At 47.0% G+C, this 18,190-nt stretch overlaps 1 protein-coding gene across 4 annotated transcripts in view; it reads right to left on the bottom strand.

Annotated features, from left to right (window-relative positions):
- Positions 1-14,062, bottom strand: part of ZNF341 (zinc finger protein 341) — a 40,705-nt gene extending 26,643 nt beyond the window's left edge. The window contains exons 1-4 of one of the 4 annotated variants that reach the window (XM_061437309.1): positions 13,389-14,062; positions 6,996-7,106; positions 5,109-5,305; positions 1,988-2,137 (exon numbers count right to left, since the gene is read on the bottom strand). In XM_061437309.1, the coding sequence (XP_061293293.1) occupies positions 1,988-2,137; positions 5,109-5,305; positions 6,996-7,106; positions 13,389-13,419 (489 nt within the window). In that variant the 5' untranslated portion in view covers positions 13,420-14,062. Of the gene's footprint in view, positions 1-77; positions 1,913-1,987; positions 2,138-5,108; positions 5,306-6,995; positions 7,107-7,868; positions 8,695-13,388 lie in introns of those variants that run through there. The other 3 variants (XM_061437310.1, XM_061437312.1, XM_061437311.1) reach the window with 3 other exon arrangements.
- Between the last annotated feature and the right edge of the window lie 4,128 nt (positions 14,063-18,190).

The raw sequence follows: 18,190 nt of genomic DNA, 5'->3' as shown, positions 1-18,190 counted from the left end.
TTTATAATAGCAAAAACTGGCAACGACTACATGTCCTCCCACTGGAAGTTTGGCTAAAGACAGGATGGTCCACCCACCTGGAATGGAACAGAATCCTTTGTGGCTGTTACAGTGATGGTGCTGATCAGTATTCAATAAAGGGTGCTTCTCTTAATTGCTGTTCCTTGGGTTCCATGGTCAAATATGTCGGGGGAAAAATCAGGGTTGACAAAATCAAAAGTATTTCTGAAGTATTTACTGAAGGAAAAACCCAGGGACACAGCAAGGGAAGAAGTGCAATGCTTCCACCTCAGGCTGCTTGGACCAATGATCCTTTTTCTACTGGAAAATCCCAGGGAGCCACTGTTCCGAGGAACACCTCAGTAAATACTGATGCAGGGTTGTAGGCATAGATAGAAAACGATGTTAAACAAAAAGCAAAGTAAGAAAGGGCTTCCCAGGTGGTGCAGTGGTAAAGAATCCGCCTGCTAACGCAAGAGATAGAAGAGACTCAGGTTCAATCACTGGGCCAGGAAGACCTCCTGGAGTAGAAAGTGGCGACCGGCTCCAGTATTCTTGCCTGGAAAAATTCCATGGACAGAGGCGCCTGGTGGGCTACAGTCCATGGGATCACAAAGAGTCAGATACAACTGAGTGCACAAACAAAGTAAGAAAAGCAAGTTCCAGAACAGTGCATATAAATCCATTTATATAGATGGGTATATTTTAAACATATTTATATAAAAAGCTATTTCTATCTCTATTTGCATTCGAAGGTCAGGAAACCCAGACACCAAAATTTTGGTAGTGTTTTCTCTCAGTGGAGGGAGTAAGAGTGCTTGTTTGACTTTCCAATTTTTATTCTGTAGAATTTCAAACCTACAGAAAGGCTGCAAACAGAATACAATGAATGCTCTTTCTACCTCATTTAAGTCACCAGTTGTTACCATCTTGCCGCATCTGCAGTACACATGTGTGTGTACATATACACACATATATTCCTGCGTTCTGTTAAGCCCCTTGAAAGTTAGCTACAAACATCATGACACTTGATTCCTTAAAACTACTCAGATGCATCTCCTAAGAACAAGGACATCCTCCTATGTAACAATTTGATGAACACACACAGGAAATTGAACAGATATAATACTATTATCTAAAATATTCAAATTCCTCCATATTCTAATCTCCCTAAGTGTCCCAGTAAGGCCTTTAAGGCTTCCCTCACTGCAAACCCCCACACCCTATCTAGAATCCAACCAAGAATTGCAAATTCAGTCGGTTGCCCTGTCTCTTTCGATATTAAGAATAAACTTAAAAAAAAAAAAAACTTTTCTTTTGTGTACTTTCTAGTGTTTTTCTAATGGACATGGAACACTTCCACAAAGAATAAAAATAGAAGGGCTTCCCTAGTAGCTCAGTGGTAAAGAATCCACCTGCTAACGCAGGGGACACGGGTTTGACCCCTTATCCAGGGAGATCTTACATACCGCTTAGCAACTAAACCCATGTGCCCCAATTATTGAGCCTGTGCTCTAGAGCCCAGGAGCCTTGACTACTGAGTCCTCGAGCCACATCTACTGAAACCTGCTCACCCTAGAGCCTGTGCTCTTCAGCAAGAGAAGCCACTGCAATGAGAAGCCTGTACACAGCGACTAAAGAGTAGCCCCCAATCTCCCAAACTGGAGAAAAGCCTGTGCGCACAACAATGAAGACCCAACACAGACAAAATTTTAAAAAATATAGTAATTTTTAAAAAAAAGAATAAAAGTACGAGTCAAAAGAACTGGACTATGGCTATGAAACCCCAAAGTCAGGCTGTGGGTCCCAGCTGAACACATCAGCTTCCCCATCCACAGAAGGGCTGGCCAAGGGAGAGCAGACAGTCCTCCTTAGCTTGAAGAAGAGCTGGGGTCAAGCCCCTTTCTTTCTATGAGAGTCTGAATCTGCAGGAATCAACCTGCTGACCAAAAATCAAGATCCTGTGAGAAACTGGCCACCTCCTTACCTGCACAGGCTGGGGGCCTTGGGGCATGGGCTGGTCCAGGGACGTGAAGGCTGACATGGCGGACATGAGCACGTCATCGCTTACCAAGATGTTCCCCTGCACCAGGGTCTGGATCAGCGGGGACGGGGGCACTGTGATGTACGTGGAGATCTGGACAGTGAGAGAGACACGGAAAGAACATGTCTGACGTTCTGGAAGGAAGCAGACGGCATGGTAGAAAAGATCTGGGTCTGGAGTCCCACAGACCTAGATTCCATCTCCACCTCTGCTACTGCTCCCTGTCACATGACCCTGGGAAAGTCACACCACCTCTCTCAATCTGCATTTCCTCATCTATCAAACGAGGAGAATAAGTTACACCTCCCTGCAACGTCTATAACCTATGATCCAGCAACAATCTTTCCTGACCTCTGTCCTAGAGAAACATTCATACCTGTCCACAAGGAGTCCACACAAAAAAGAGTACCCTGCACAGCCTTTTTTCTAATAGTGAAAAACTGGAAATAACCTTGATGTCCATCAATAGGAGGCTAGATTTAAAAACATGTAATATAGTCATGGATAGAATACTACAGAAGGCAAGTAAGAGGTACTGCATGGAAAATTAAATTTTATAATAATAGGTACATTATATATTCTCATCTTTAAAAATCCAAACAATACTACTATGTAACTCCTGTGGGTACTTCAGTAAGTATGTGAAAATATATTAATACGCTCTCAGGTTAACAGCAAAGATGAATGGCAGACCTTACAAGAAGGTGTCAAACATGCAGTGACTTTCCCGTTGTAAATGCAAAGGGTGTTCTGTTTATTTGTTGCCATTCTTTTCTGGCATCTTCTTAAGTCACCTGTCTATAGGACCCCTGGGGACAGCAGCAAATGAGTCCCCAATTCCAACAGAAGTCCTTGCCCTCAACCAAGCAAGGACAGCCTGGGCAGGTTAGGGACGCACCCCATGTCACCGCTAGGAAAGACAGTGACACGTATTTTTACAATGCTATATGCATTAGCCTGAGACAAAAAAAATGGGAAATCATTTCCATGTCCATCCAGCTCACTTAGGCAGAGGGATTTGGGTTTGCCCCTAACCAATTGATTGTGTGCTAAGGTTTTCTCCTTGCCCAGGACTGGAAGAATTTCCCTCTCTTCTATTGAAAATAGAAAGGGAGTCAGGAAAGAAGGAACATCTTCTACTAAATGAAACTCATAATCAAGAAGTGAGAAAAACAACTATGTTCTGTGTTAGAAAGCGTCTGTGGTAACTTGAAAAGTTTCAGTGCACACTGTCCTAGGGATCTAGGGGTGAGAGTGTTTATCCTGATGGCAAGAATTATGTGTATACAACCACGGGGGAAAGATTAATGTTTTAGAGCAGCAGTCCCCAACCTTTTTGGCACTAGGGACCAGTTTCATGGAAGACAATTTTTCCACAGACTAGGTACGGAGCAGGGGGGTGGTTTTGGATGATTCAAGAGCCTTAAATTTATTGTGCACTTTATTTCTATTATTATTAATCAGATCATCAGGCATTAGATCCCGGAAGTTGGAGACCCCTCATTTTAGAGAAAGAAAGAGATAAGAGGAAGTTAAAGGGAAATCTAACCCCATGACCTGGCATCCTGGGACAAGCCCAGCCTCCTTTATGGGGATTCTTTACTCCCTCTGAGCTCCCATCCATGGTGTCTTTGCTCTAGAACTGTGTTCCTGACTGAGGACTCTGGAAGCTTCTCCAGATACCCCCAGCGTGGTTACCTGACCTCTAGATTTGTCTATCTGTCTGCATTTTCATCACCTCTACTTAAAGGTCCAGTGGGCATCTCAAATTCAACATGAGCAGCTGAACTCCAAATCTCCTCCACATTCTCCCCACTTCAGTTAATGGCAACTCCAACTCTGGGCACACTTGCCTCCTCTTAATCTCACACTCTACATCCAATCCAGCCACTGCCTCGGCCAGTTCCACTTTCAAAATATTTCTAAAGTCTCATCCCTTCTCTCCACTCCACTGCTACTATCCTGGTAAAGCCACCCACCACCGCCCACTGCTGGATTTATACAGTAGTCTCCCAATGGGTCTCTGGACTTTTCTCTTGACTCTCATCAAAATCTGTTGGGGTAAGGGTTGGGGACAGTTAAGGAGTTTGGGACTGACATGTACACACTGCTATATTTAAAATAGATAACCAAAAAGGACCTATCCTATAGCACAGGGAACTCTGCTCAGTACTACATAACAGCCTAAATGGGGAAAGAATTTGAAAAAGAATAGATAAATATATATGTAAAACTGAATCACTTTGCTGTATTGAAAGTAACACAATGTTGTTAATCAACTGGACTCCAATATAAAATAAAAAGTTATTTCCTGAACAACAAAAAAAATCTGGTCTCTACAGCAGCTGCAGTGATCTAACTGAAGTATTTGTTGCTGTTGTTGTCAGTCGCTCAGTCGTGTCCGACTCCTTGTGACCCCATGGACTGTAGTCTGCCAGGTTCCTCTGTCCATGGGATTCTCCAGGCAAGAATACTGAACTGGGTTGCCATTTCCTTCTCCATAAATCAGACTATATCCCTCTCCTGCTCAAAACCCTCCCATGGCTCGGATCTCATGCAGAGTAAAAGCCACACGATTTGCCAGGGTCTCCCTCTTGCCTCTCTGACATATCACTTCTTACCCTCCTCCTCACTCACTCAGCTCCAGCCCCTCTCACCTCCTTGCTGTTCCTGGAATAAATCCAGCACACTCCCGCCTCAGGGCTTTTGCACTTGCTGATCTGCTCCCAGAACACTCTTTCCCCAAGATGCTGCATGACTATTTCTCACCTCCCAAGGTCTCTGCACAAATGTCACCTTTTCTCAGAGCTCATCCCATTGAGCATCACAGACAAAAGGGCAAAACCTCCCAGCCCTGTCCTGGTATCCCCCCTCTGCACTTGTCCTGGGAGAAGTCCATCTCCACATGTGTTTTGGGTGGTGTCTATCTTACCTTTTGCCACGGCAGCAGTGACCTGGTCTCTCTGTCCACTCCTGTACCCCTGGTGCCCACAAAGAGCATGACACACAGTGGGTGCTCAAAAAAGACTTCAAAGCTGAATGAACGAAACGAATGAATGAATACCTGGCGATTGGGAGGAGGCGGGGCCTGCTGGATGGCTGAAGGTGCTGCCGAAGGTGTGTAGATGCTGTTGGTGGCCAGTGAGACTGTGGCCAGGGGCAGGGCACTCCCTTGGCACTGTTCCCTCTTGTGGGTCATAAACGCTGGAAGCGAGTTGAACTGCTTCTTACACTTCCCGCAGAGAAAGACATCCTCATCATCTAAGGATCACACCCGCAGAGTAGCAGAAGGAGAAAAATAACGGAAAAAAGCAACAAAAAAGGAGAGGGCATCAGTGAGAAATGGGAGGCCCATGGCTGGACCATGAGAAAGGCAAACTAATGGCATTCCATCACTCAGTGCTTGAGGGTCCAGCATCAACTCTGTGCTTCCCATGAGCTTTCAAATCACATCAGCACCTTCAGGAACATCCAGCCAGGTTCACACAGGTATCAAAAAAATGAGAAATCAGGAAATAGTAAGGTGGCTTCGCTTCAAGGTTGAGACAGTCAGAATCTTTATCCTGCCTGAATTTATTTATTCACCAGTCCCCAAATGGGCTGCATGATCACACTCCTGGGTGCCTCTGTATCCCCTGCTCCCCCTGCCAAGCTGCCTCTCCCAGAATGACTCATTCTGCAAGGCTCAGCCTAGATGTCACCTCCTCCAGGCAGCCCTCCTAAAGCAATGTTCACAGTTCCTTCCTCTGAGCAAACCTCTCATCACATTTTCCCCATCACCACCATATTTTGCAAGGGAAGGCAATATGTCTTATTTACCACCATTACTACAATATTTTCTGGGCACATAGGAAGACTTCAGTGGATGTCTGTTGAATGCATGCAAAACTAAATGAAAGATTAGCTACAGTTAACACCACCCATAACAGAAGGCCCACTACAGGCTATGTACTGTGCCAAAATTTTCAGTATTCACTCTTCCTTCTTAAACAATATAAATTTTAGTGAGAAACATGGCCATCTAGTTAAAGAACTTATTTCCTAGACTTCTTTGCAGCTAGACATATCATGTGACTAAACTCCGACCAATAGGATAAGAGAAGAAGTATTCTGTCCCTACAATTTTCTCTTAAAAGGAAGGGGTGTGACTTCCACTTCCTTCTTTCCTCCCTTCCTATTGGCTGGAGTGTGGAAATGAAAGTGGGAGGTTGGAGCAGCCATCTTGGAACCCATGCTGAGAGCAGCAGAGCCATACAGAAGAAGGGGTCTGAGTCACTGGGACTTCATACCACAGAGAAACGTTAATCGTGCACAAATTACAAGAAACTTGCATTTCTTATTTACAACAGCTAAAACCAAATCCCAAGTACCCTCACAAGATTACTATGAGGTGGACTACCATCCTCATTATACATACGTGGAAACTGAGGCTCAGAGAGGTTAACTCATTTGCCCAAGGTCACAGAGCCAAATTTCAGGAGCATGGATTCAAACTAGGTGCATATCTCTCTTTCCCCAGCATGGTTCCCAAGTACTCAAAAATCTTTGTAGCATGAATAGATGAACACACAGACTCATACAGGGCTCTAACAAAAGCCCTCTTCTTGTCTCAAGAGCCTGAGTTGTAAATTGGAGAGACTCATGTTTAGTGTCACAGTGAGGAGGCTGAGGAACTACTTTGGGTCAAAGGCAGAAACATCAGGGCTCCTAGTCATTCTCTGTCATGATCCCCACACTTACTAAGGGATTGAGGACCAGTGGCCTCAGAGCTAAGCAGAGAAAGGTCTGAGCCTGAAGATCCAGGCTGGGAGGAAAGGGAGAGGGTTCAGACATCGGAGGACAACCTGGGGACCACAGTGGGCAGTTCACTCCCACACCCCCCATCAGCCCCACCTGTTTTCCACAGGAAGCCCCTTACCCTTCCCACTGATGAACCTGAGCAGATACTTACCCAGTGGCTGGATAGCAGGGGGTGCACTGACACTCTGGCCAGTTGGATCAGGAACTGCTCCTTGGCCATCCAACAATGACTGGACGGCCAGGACAGTCTGATTGTCCATTCCTGAAGAAAGAAAAGCAGTCTTTTTGGAAGGTGAACCCAGCATCCTGCTGTGACTTCACCCTTAAAAGCCAGACCCGCTGCAAGGCTCCGATGGCAAAAGTGGTTGGCCAGGCCCTGATATGCATTCTCTCCTGCTTCTACTATAACAGAACCCAATATTTGGGGCTAGAAACATGGCCCCAAAAGAAAGATTACATTTCCCAGCCACTCTTGCAGCTAGAGAATGTCTAAGTTCTGGCCAATAGGAGTTTTGGGGAAGTTTTCTTAAAAACTACCTGGTAGGAGACCTCCTTCTTTGTCTGATCCTCCATCCTGCTTCCTAGAACAAGAAGATGATGGTGGGAAGTCCAGCCGCCATCCCAGATCATGAGGACAAGGGCCAGGCCCTAGCCACTGCAGGGCAAAAAACTGGCTAGATCCTGGGCCTCTGGGGACTGGTAGAACACGGCCACTGTCACAGCTGTAGGGGGCCTTTTTCTGGACTCCCACACGAGAGAAATAAACTTCTAGCCTGTTTAAGCCAGTGCTAGGTTGGGCTTCTCTCTTACTCATGGATGAATCTAATCCAAAGGGCAATAACCCCTCTGGAAATCATGTTACTGAGTCTTCCCCAACCACACCCCACAATGCCACAAGTCTGTTTGTACTTGGGCTTCTCCTGTTTTCTAATGTGTGCTTATTTTTTCAGGTCCTCAATAAACAGCGCAATCTGGGTTTGGGTCAGGGGTTGGGGGCAGTTCTTGAGAAGTTGACTACACTTACGTTTTCCAATCAGCTGTCACTGTTGCGATTCTCAGTAGTACGCTGTCCAGCCAAGTCACAAGCTGGAGGACAGGCCCCCTCACACCTAAGTGGCCCCCAAGGCATACTACCTCCCTCCCAAATAACCCAGAGGGCTGCCTCTTTCTCTCCATCCTCACAGTCAACCTCTCAGCTCTGACCTGGACACCTACCCCAGCCCCTCACTGAAAACCATTTGATCCTGCAGTCAGACTGAATCCATACTTCTCCCTGTGACGGTACGGGCTGTGCACCTCCTGAGGCCAGCCTTCTCTCCATCCTCTCCGGCTCCTGCAGACGCCACTCTCCACCAGCTGGCCCCTCTCACACTGTGCCCACAACCTCTCCTTCTCATCAGCGGCTACACACATTCAGGTCTCTCTAGACAGACTCCATTGAACCCATGTTCTCATCTCTCTTCCCTTCAACATCAAGCATCCACTGAGAGTTGTCTACACCCTCCATCTTCTCTGGCTACTTTGCAATCCTCCTCCACCCACTCCAGGGGGGGCTTAAGCCCCCAACAGTCCACCAGAATCACCAAAGAGCAGCCAGCAGCACTGGACATTCCTTCTTGAAACACCCTCTTCCAAGGCTCCAGGGCGCCAGTTTCCTGGGTCTTTGCCCATCTTTCCACTTGCTACTTCCCTGCCTCCTTCACTTTCTTCTCCTGTCTGTCTCCTACATATTTCTGTTTTGAAGGGTTCCTTCTGTCTGGCTCTCTCTCGCCTCTCACTCTTCCACTCTCCCTGAGAATCCTCACTCACCCTCATCTAGTTCTCCCTATTATCTTGAGTGTCAAACCATTTTGGGGTCCATCCTCCCCAGAACGAGGTTCAGTAAATCTTCGATCATGATGTGAAATTGCACATCAGCATTTGTGTGCAAACCTGTACCTGAACGTTTATAGCGGTTTTATTCATAACAGTAAAAAACTGGAAACAAGTCAGATGTCCTTCAGGGGGTGAATAGTTAAACAAACTGCAGTTCATCCACACCACAGAGCCTCGCTCAGTAAAAAGGGCCAAACTATTGATATAAGACACAACTTGGGTGAATCCCATGGAATTACAATGTGTGAAAAAAGCCATTCTCAGAGGTTATATACTTTATGATTTTAATTACATGACACTCTTGAAATGATAGTATTTTAGAAACGGAGATATATGTATAATCATGGCTGATTTGTGTTGTCACAGGGCAGAAACCAACGCAACATTGTAAAGCAATTTTCCCCCAATTTAAAAAAGAAAGAAATGGAGAACAGAGAACAACAGATCAGGGTGCCAGACATGGGGGATGGGGAGCAGGGGAAGAGGTGGATGTGGCTACAAAAAGAGCAACATCTTGCAGTGAAAGGATGGTTCTGTAGAGCCACTGGTTGTAATATTATAGGATAGCTTTACAGGATGTTACATTGGGGGAAACCAAGTAAAGGATAAACAGAATCTCCGGTATTATTTCTACATCTGCATGTGAAGCTACAGAAACAAAAAGATTTCAAAATAAAAAGTTTAATTTAAAAAAGTACTGCCTGGGACGTCTCTGGTGGACCAGAGGTTAAGAATCCCTCTTCCAATGCAGGGGATGTGGGTTCAGTCCCTGGTTGGGGAACTAACATCCCACAGGCGGCAACTAGAGGAGCCCACACAGTGCAATGAAGATCCGTGTAGCCAAAATTTAAAAAATTAAATGAAAAATACTGCCTGTCAAAACTGTGGAGACAATAAAAAGATCAGTGGTTGCGGGGGTGGGGGGACAGATGAACAGGCAGAATACAGAGAATTTTTAATGCAGTGAAAATATTCTATATGCTAATAGAACAATGGTAGATATGTCATTATACAGTTGTGCAGTAGAATGTACAACACGAAGAGTGAAACTCAAGATAAATGATAGGAACTTCCCTGGTGGTCCAGTGGGTAAGACTCTGCCAATGAGGGAGACATGGGTTTAATCCCTGGTCCGGGAAGATCCCACAAGCCAAGGGGAAATCAAGCCTGTGGGCCACAACTACTGAGCCGGAGCTCTAGAGGCCATGACCCACAACTACTGAAGCCTGAGAGCCTAGAGCCTGTGCTGGCAACAAGAGAAGCCAACACGATAAGAAGCCTGTACACCACAACGAAGAGCAGCCCCCACTCGCCGCAACTAGAAAAAGCCCACGTGCAGCAATGAAGACCCAGCAGAACCAAAAATAAATAATTTTTTAAAAAAAAAGATAAATGATGGACTTTGAGTGCTTACGATGTATCAGTGCAGGTTCACTCTTGGTAACAACTGTACCACTCTGGTGAGTTATGTTGATTAAAGGGGAAGTTATGAATGTGTAAGATCAAAGAAGTCTCTGCATCTTCCTCTCAACTGTGTAAACCTAAAAGTGCCCTAAAAAAATAAAGTGCTTGATAAAAATGCTGCCTACCTATGCCTCTATAACTCATGCTTTCGAACTACCGTGCTGGAGAAGACTCTTCAGATTCCCTTGGACAACGAGGAGATCAAATGAGTCAATCTTAAAGGAAATCAACCCTGAATATTCATTGGAAGGACTGATGCTGAAGCTGAAGTTCCAATACTATGGCCACTTGGTGCGAAGAGCTGACTCATTAGAAAAGACCCTGATGCTGGGAAAGATTGAGGGCAGGAGAGGAAGAGGGCAGAGGATGAGTTGGTTGGATGGCATTACTGACTTAATGGACATGAGTTTAAACAAACTTCAGAAGATACTGAAAGAGATGGAAGCCTGGTATGCTGCAGTCCATGGGGTTGCAAAGAGTCCGACACAACTTAGCAACTGAAGAACAACAAATCTAAAACTCAAACTAAATGTGTGGTTCCTCACCCCTAAGTCTGTTCCTCTCCTAGTAATCCTCATCAGTAAGAATAGGGTACCACCGCCCACCCTGTCAAAGCCCCTGGGACAACCCCTGATTCTTTCCTTAACCTATTTCCCTTCCCACCTTGATTTCTAGCCCTTCAGGAAGTCTAGCCTAGTCTGTCTCCCAAAGATCTCTCAGATCCACTTTCTCTCCATCCCCCAGCTGTCCTCGGGGCCCAGGCCACCATTAGTTCTCAGCAGGACGGCTGCCGTGGTCTCAGCTCCCTGCTGCCACTCTGGCCCCTCCTGTCTGTTCTCAGGGCAGCCAGGGTGAACTTTATAAAACATACATTAGCTTGTGCAGCCCCCTGCTGAAAACTCCTTCTTAGCTCCATACTGACGCCAAGATAAAGTTCAGAAGCATCATCTCCAGCTGCTCACATGAACCTGTGAACCCCAGACCTCTCTTACCCCAAGGCGTTTTGGACTTGCAGCTCCCACTGCCTGGGTCACTTCTGGATCCCCACAGTTCTGCTCCCCTTCTCCAACCCCAGCATAATCACACAGTCCAAGGAACTGATTTTTCCTTTATTTTCTTTATTACTCAGTACACACACACAAACAGGACTTCCCTGGTGGTCCAGTGGTTAAGAATCCACCTGCCAATGCAGGGGACACAGGGTCAACCCCTGGTCTGGGAAGATTCCATATGCTCTGGAGCAGCTAAGTCGGTAAGCCACAGCTACTGAGCCCTAGAGCTGCAACTCCTGAAGCCTGAACACTCTAGAGCCTGTGCTCTGCAACAAGAGAAGCCACGGCAATGAGAAGCATGTGCACCACAGCTAGAGTGGCCCCTGCTTGCTGCAACGGGAGAAAGCCTGTGCAGCAACAAAGACCCAGCGCAAAGGTAAAGTAATAAATAACAAAGCCAAAAGCAAAATTGTTTTTTTAAAAACACACACAAAAATACACACATTCTTACAGTGAAAATTCAAACACTGAGGGAGTCCCTGAACCTAAAGAGGAAGTAGACCTCACCTCATCCTACTGGCCTCTCATCCACTGACTTGGTCCTCCCATCACAGCACTGAAGGTCAGCTGAGGTTGTCCTCTTTTACTGATTATCTTTTCTATAATTATATAATTTCTGGGTCCCTCACCAATGAGTATTCCTAAAACTTAACTTTTAGGGAGGTTTTGGGGAAAGAATTCTGATCCTCCAAAAGTTAAAAGACACGCGACTGAGACTTCCTGAGGAGTTGTAGGACTCAAAGCCTCAGCCAAACACCACGAGTCCAGCCTACTTTCAGTTTGCACTCTGATTACGTGTGTGCTCATCCCATTCCTCTAAGAGCATTCTTGGATCTGTATCGCCCCTGCATCAACTCTGTGCCCGGCTCTGAGTTCCGCAAGACTTCCTTTCCAGCTCCCAGCAAGTGCACATGGAGGTCCTTTACCTTTGTGCTGTGTGGAGTTGCTCAGTCCTGTCTGATTTTTTGTGACCCCATGGACTGTAGCCCGCCAAGGCTCCTCTGTCCATGGGGAGTCTCCAAGCAAGAATACCAGAATGTGTTGCCATGTTTTCCTCCAGGGGATCTTCCCAGCCTAGGGAGTGAACCCAGGTCTCCCCCCTTGCAAGCGGATTCTTTATGGTCTGAGACCTCTGCCTTTGCCTGGCTCCAAAGCTCACAATTCCCAGAGCCTGAGGGCCATTCACATGCTAGGATCTGACAGAGCACAGGATAACCAGCAGGTGCCCAGTGTTTGCTGGTTTGGGTCTGCGAACTCGGTAACCCGGCCAACCACACCGTTGGCATCCATCCTTTCTTGATGTGGGTTTTTACGACCCTGCACCCCAGAAAGGTACACAAAGTAGGCACCCAATGTTTGCTGCTTTCGGGTGGCATCAATCCTTTTCTGGCCCGAATTAGAGGCACTATGCCAAAGCACAAAGCACACAGTTGGTGCTCAACGCAAGTTCTTCAGGTGCTTCCCTAATGGCTCAGTCGGTAAAGAATCTGCCCACAATCTCTGCGACCCAGATTAGATCCCTGGGTGGGGAAGATCCCCCGGAGAAGGGTGTTAGTCACGCACTCCAGTATTCTTGCCTGGAAAATCCCCATGTTCCCACTGGGTGCAGCCCTTCCCAAGCCTCGCATCCACGGGGCAGCCTAGCTCACCCCACACAGTTCCAGGCCTGGTTGCACCCCACCCCCGGCTGTTCCCTCCAGGACACTGCTCCCCGCGCCCAGCTCGCCGGGGACCTGGCGGCTGCAGCTGTTCCGGTCCGGGCCGCCCCTCCCCGCGGCTCCAGCCCTCCCAGGCTGTTCCGGTCTCGGTGCCCACCCCCCCCCCCCCCGGCCTTCCCTCTCCCGCTGTTCTTGTCCCGTGGCCCCCCACTCCGCTGGGCCTCGGCTCCCGCGGCTGTTCCATTCCCGAGACGCCCCCCCCCCGCCCCACTGAGCCTCAATTCCGTGGCTGTTCAGGCCCCTCGGTCCCCCACCCGCGCCGGGCCTCGGCTCCCGCGGCTGTTCCCGTCCCTGCCCCTCCCGCTCCGCGGCTGTTCCGGTCCCGATGCCCTCCGCCCGGCGGCCGCCACGCGCCCTGGGCCCGGCGCGGCGGGTTCGCGGCGGGAGGGGGCACAACGCGGAACAGCCGCCTCCCCCGGCCCCGCCGCCGCTCACCCTCCAGGGCCTCGAAGATAGTCTGCGCCATTTTGGAGCCGCCGCTGCTACTGAAGCCCGAAGCCGGGCTACGCAAGCATTGTGGGAGCGGCGGCGGCGGGATCGGATCCGCCAGGGGGCGCCCGGTAGCCGCCGCCGAGCCCCCTCACCATCCCGGAAAGCCGGGAATGACCCGTGGTACCCCCGGGATACCAGGACTGTCCCAGCCCCGCCTTGATGACCCTGTCAGCGGTGCACATGGACTTCTCTCCCGGCCTCACTTGATCCCCCCCAATCCCATTTCTGCCGCAGAGAGGCGCCACCAAACCTTGTTTTCTAGACCCCTGTCCCCCTCACTGGACTGACTCCCAGCTCTCATGACACAGACCTCTGTCCCACTGCGTGCCACCTCACAACTCGGCAACATGGACCGAACACTTGCATAGTACACGGTATCCCCACCTTTGCAACACCAACCCCTATTCCTATCCCATCTGGACCACGCAACTTGGTTGCAAGGACCCCCATCTCCACCTAATACAGGACTACTGGCCAACTGTGCAACATGGAGTCCCGTCCCTTGTCATAGACTTCTCATTCCCCTTCCCACACTAACCACCATCTCTACGTATTGGGAGCCACTGGCCTCTCCCCACATGAATCTCCTCTCTGCCTGGTCTTAAGCCCGCATCATCTCAGAGATTCCCCTTGGCTGATACATAACCCCCTGCTTCCACTTTTTGGGAACCTCCATTTTCTCTTCACACAGGCCTCCATCCCTGGCTCTGGAGGATCCCATTTCTGTTATAGAAACCCCCAATACCCACCTCAGCAACCCTCCCAGCCCAACCTCACAGGAAACCCATCCTGGTCTCCCAGGGATCCTCCTGCCTCCTTTGGATCCCCCATCACACACACAGACCTCTCTATCATCTTCCTTTATGTTCCATCAGCCCCTCCTTGGAGACTTATTATGTACCAAGTTCTCCAATACTTTGGCCACCTGAGGCGAAGAACTGACTCATTGGAAAAGACCCTGATTCTGGGAAAGATTGACGGCGGGAGAAGAAGGGGACGACAGAGGATGAGATGGTTGGATGCCATCACCGACTCAATGGACATAGTTTGAGTAAACTCCCGGAGTTGGTGATGGACAGGGAGGCCTGGCGTGCTGCAGTCCATGGGGTGGCAAAGAGTCAGACACAACTGAGCAACTGAACTGAAGTGAACTGAACTGAAGTTCTATAATTGCTCGGGGAATACAGTGGTCCTTTCCCTTAAGTTGGTGGAGGGGGTGCAAACAGACATTAAATCTTTTAAAAGATTATTTAATTACAAGGTATGATGTTTCAAAGAAGTATACTTGGGTCACAATAAAGAGTTGGGATGTGCTTGGGAGGGAGAGGCGAACCATGGAGGTGGCCAAGAATCATGATCTCTCTCTCCCATGGGATTTCCCTGGTGGTCTAGAGGTTAAGAATCCACCTGCCAATGAGGGGAACACAGGTTCAATCCCTGGTTTAGGAAGATTCTACATACCGAGGAGCAACTAAGAGCCTGCGCCACAACTGCTGAGCCTGTGCTCTGGAGCCTGTGAGCCACAGCTACTGAGCCCCCTCTCCCTAGAGCCTGTGCTGTGCAACAAGACACCACAATGAGAAGCCCTCGCGGGACAGGTAGAGAGTAATCCCCGCTCACCGCAACTGCAGAAAGCCCACACATAGCAACAAAGCCCCAGAACAGCCAAAAATTAATTTAAAAAACGATCTCTCCCATGAACATGGTCATATGTTCCTACAAGTGGACTACCATAGATTTCACTTTAAATATTCTCCTTGTTTTTTCTTAAATACCTATGTTAGCCTCATCCAAAGCAATCATCACAAAAATCACAGTTTTCATTTTCTTATATTCACTAAATATTGTTGTTCAGTTGCTAAGTCATGTCTGATTCTTTGCAACCCCATGGACTGCAGCATGCCAGACTTCCCTGTCCTTCACTATCTCCTGGCGTTTGCTCAACTCATGTCCATTAAGTCAGTGATGCCATCCAACCATCTCATCCTCTGTCGCCCTCTTCTTCTCCTGCCCTCAGTCTTTCCCAGGTTCAGGGTCTTTTCCAATGTGTCAGTTCTTTGCGTCGGGTGGCCAAAGTATAGGAGCTTCAGCTTCAGTATCAATCCTTCCAATGAATATTCAGGGTTGACTTCCTTAAAGCTAGTGGAGGTGATGGAATTCCAGTTGAGCTATTTCAAATCCTGAAAGATGATGCTGTGAAAGTGCTGCACTCAATATGCCAGCAAATTTGGAAAACTCAGCAGTGGCCACAGGACTGGAAAAGGTCAGTTTTCATTCCAATCCCAAAGAAAGGCAATGCCAAAGAATGCTCAAACTACCGCACAATTGCACTCATCTCACACACTAGTAAAGTAATGCTCAAAATTCTCCAATCTTGGCTTCAACAGTACATGAACCGTGAACTTCCCGATGTTCAAGCTGGTTTTAGAAAAGGCAGAGGAACCAGAGATCAAATTGCCAGAAAAGACCCAGCATCAGGGTCTTTTCCAACGAGTTGGTTCTTTACATCAGGTGGCTTAAGTATTGGAGTTTCAGCTTCAGCATCAGTCCTTCCAATGAACACCCAGGACTGATCTCATTTAGGATGGACTGGTTGGACCTTCTTGCAGTCCAAGGGATTCTCAAGAGTCTTCTCCAACACCACAGTTCAAAAGCATCAATTCTTCAGTGCTCAGCTCTCTTTATAGTCCAACTCTCACATCCATACATGACTACTGGAAAAACCATAGCTTTGACTAGAACTTTGTCAGCAATGTAATGTCTATGCTTTTTAATATGCTGTCTAGGTTGTCGTAGCTTTTCTTCCAAGCAGCAAGTGTCTTTTAATTTCATGGTGGCAGTCACCATCTGCAGTGATTTTGGAGCCCCCCAAATAAAGTCAGCCACTGTTTCCATTGTTTCCCCATTTGTTTGCCATGAAGTGATGGGACTGGATGCCATGATCCCAGTTTTTTGAATGTTGCATTTTAAGCATTTTCACTCTCCTCTTTTACTTTCATCAAGAGGCTCTTTAGTTCTTCTTCGTTTTCTGCCATAAGGATGGTGTCATCTGCATATCTGAGGTTATTGCTATTTCTCCCGGCAATCTTGATTCCAGCTTGTGCTTCTTCCAGCCCAGCGTTTCTCATGATGTACTCTGCATATAAGTTAAATCAGCAGGGTGACAGTATACAGCTTTGATGTACTCCTTTCCCGATTTGGAACCAGTCTGTTGTTCCATGTCTGGTTCTAACTGTTGCTTCTTGACCTGCATACAGGTTTCTCAAGAGTGAGGTGGTCTGGTATTCCCATCTCTTGAAGAATTTTCCACAATTTGTTGTGATGTACACAGTTAAGGGCTTTGGCATAATCAATAAAGCAGAAGTAGATGTTTTTCTGGAATTTTCTTGCTTTTTTTATGATCCAACGGATGTTGGCAATTTGATCTCTGATTCCTCTGCCTTTTCTAAATCCAGCTTGAACATCTGGAAGTGCATGGTTCACATACTGTTGAAGACTGGCTTCAACAAGAATTTTGAGCATTACTTTGCTATCATGTGAGATGAGTGCAATTGTGCAGTAGTTTGAACATTCTTTGGCATTGCTTTTCTTTGGGATTGGAATGAAAACTGACCTTTTCCAGTCCTGTGGCCACTGCTGAGTTTTCCAAATTTGCTGGCATACTGAATTCAGGAAAGGAAAGAGGCCTTGAAAGAAAGGAAATCTAAAGACACCTTGATCTTGGACTTGCAGCCTCCAAATTTGTGAGAAAATAAATGTCTCTTGTTGAAGTCACCCAGTTCATGGTATTTTGTTATGGAAGCCCTAGCAAACTAATACAGCAGGTAAGATCAAAAAATGGAATAAGGGGCTGGATTCCAATCATTTATTAGCTAAATCATTTTAAGCAAGTTACTTTGTTTCTCTGTTTCAGTTCCCATAATTAGATGAGAATGAATTGGTTAATAAAGCCATTAGGAAATACCTCCTAACATACAGCAAATAATCTGCAGGTGCTCATTAAATAAATTCAGTTTCACAGAGCAAAGGTGAAGAAATAGGACAAACCCTGAGGAACTCAGAGTTACGTACCAAAAAAGTGTCACTGGGCAATGATAAGTGTCCTCATATGGCAACTCTTTACCCCAGGCTCCCTGATGGCAGAAACTTACTAATCTCTATGAGAAAGGTCTATTTGCTGGACCAAACAGTTTGCCAACCAAATAGCATCTCCTGTTGCTGGGCATGTGTCAGAGATCAGTGGCTGATTCTTCATGGGAGTAGCAGGTGATATTTCCAGAAGTTCTGTTTGGTTCCTTTCCAAATTTTCTATGTTTTTTAAAAAATTAATTTTCTGCTTCCTGTAGCTATTATCTAACTTTAAGTCTTGTGTGCAAAAGTTTTTAAAACCTGTCTGTGAATTATAATACCTGAAGTTTGTGTTGACCTGTTCCTCCCATATGTTGTATTTGTATTTTTCTTCATGAAGTCTTGGGTTCCTGGTTATCTCTGACTGTGTGCTGGTGTCACTTTGAAAAATTATTTGTGGTGCTTCCCTGAAGGCAAAGATAAATGTGCCCTCTTCAGAAAGACTTCCCATTTGCTTTTGTCCAAGGTTTGGGGGCATTACCAATCACTTCCAGTGATAATTAGGGGCAATCCAGTTATCACTTCAAACTGGTTTCCCAGTTCATGGCTTGAGAATTCTTGGGCTACCAGACTCTATTCCTTGGGACACAAAAGTACTCATCAATGTTTTCAACTCC

This window comes from Bos javanicus, chromosome 13 (genome assembly GCF_032452875.1).
Source record: "Bos javanicus breed banteng chromosome 13, ARS-OSU_banteng_1.0, whole genome shotgun sequence".
Lineage (NCBI taxonomy): Eukaryota > Metazoa > Chordata > Mammalia > Artiodactyla > Bovidae > Bos > Bos javanicus.
This window is presented reverse-complemented; position numbering and strand designations above follow the sequence as displayed.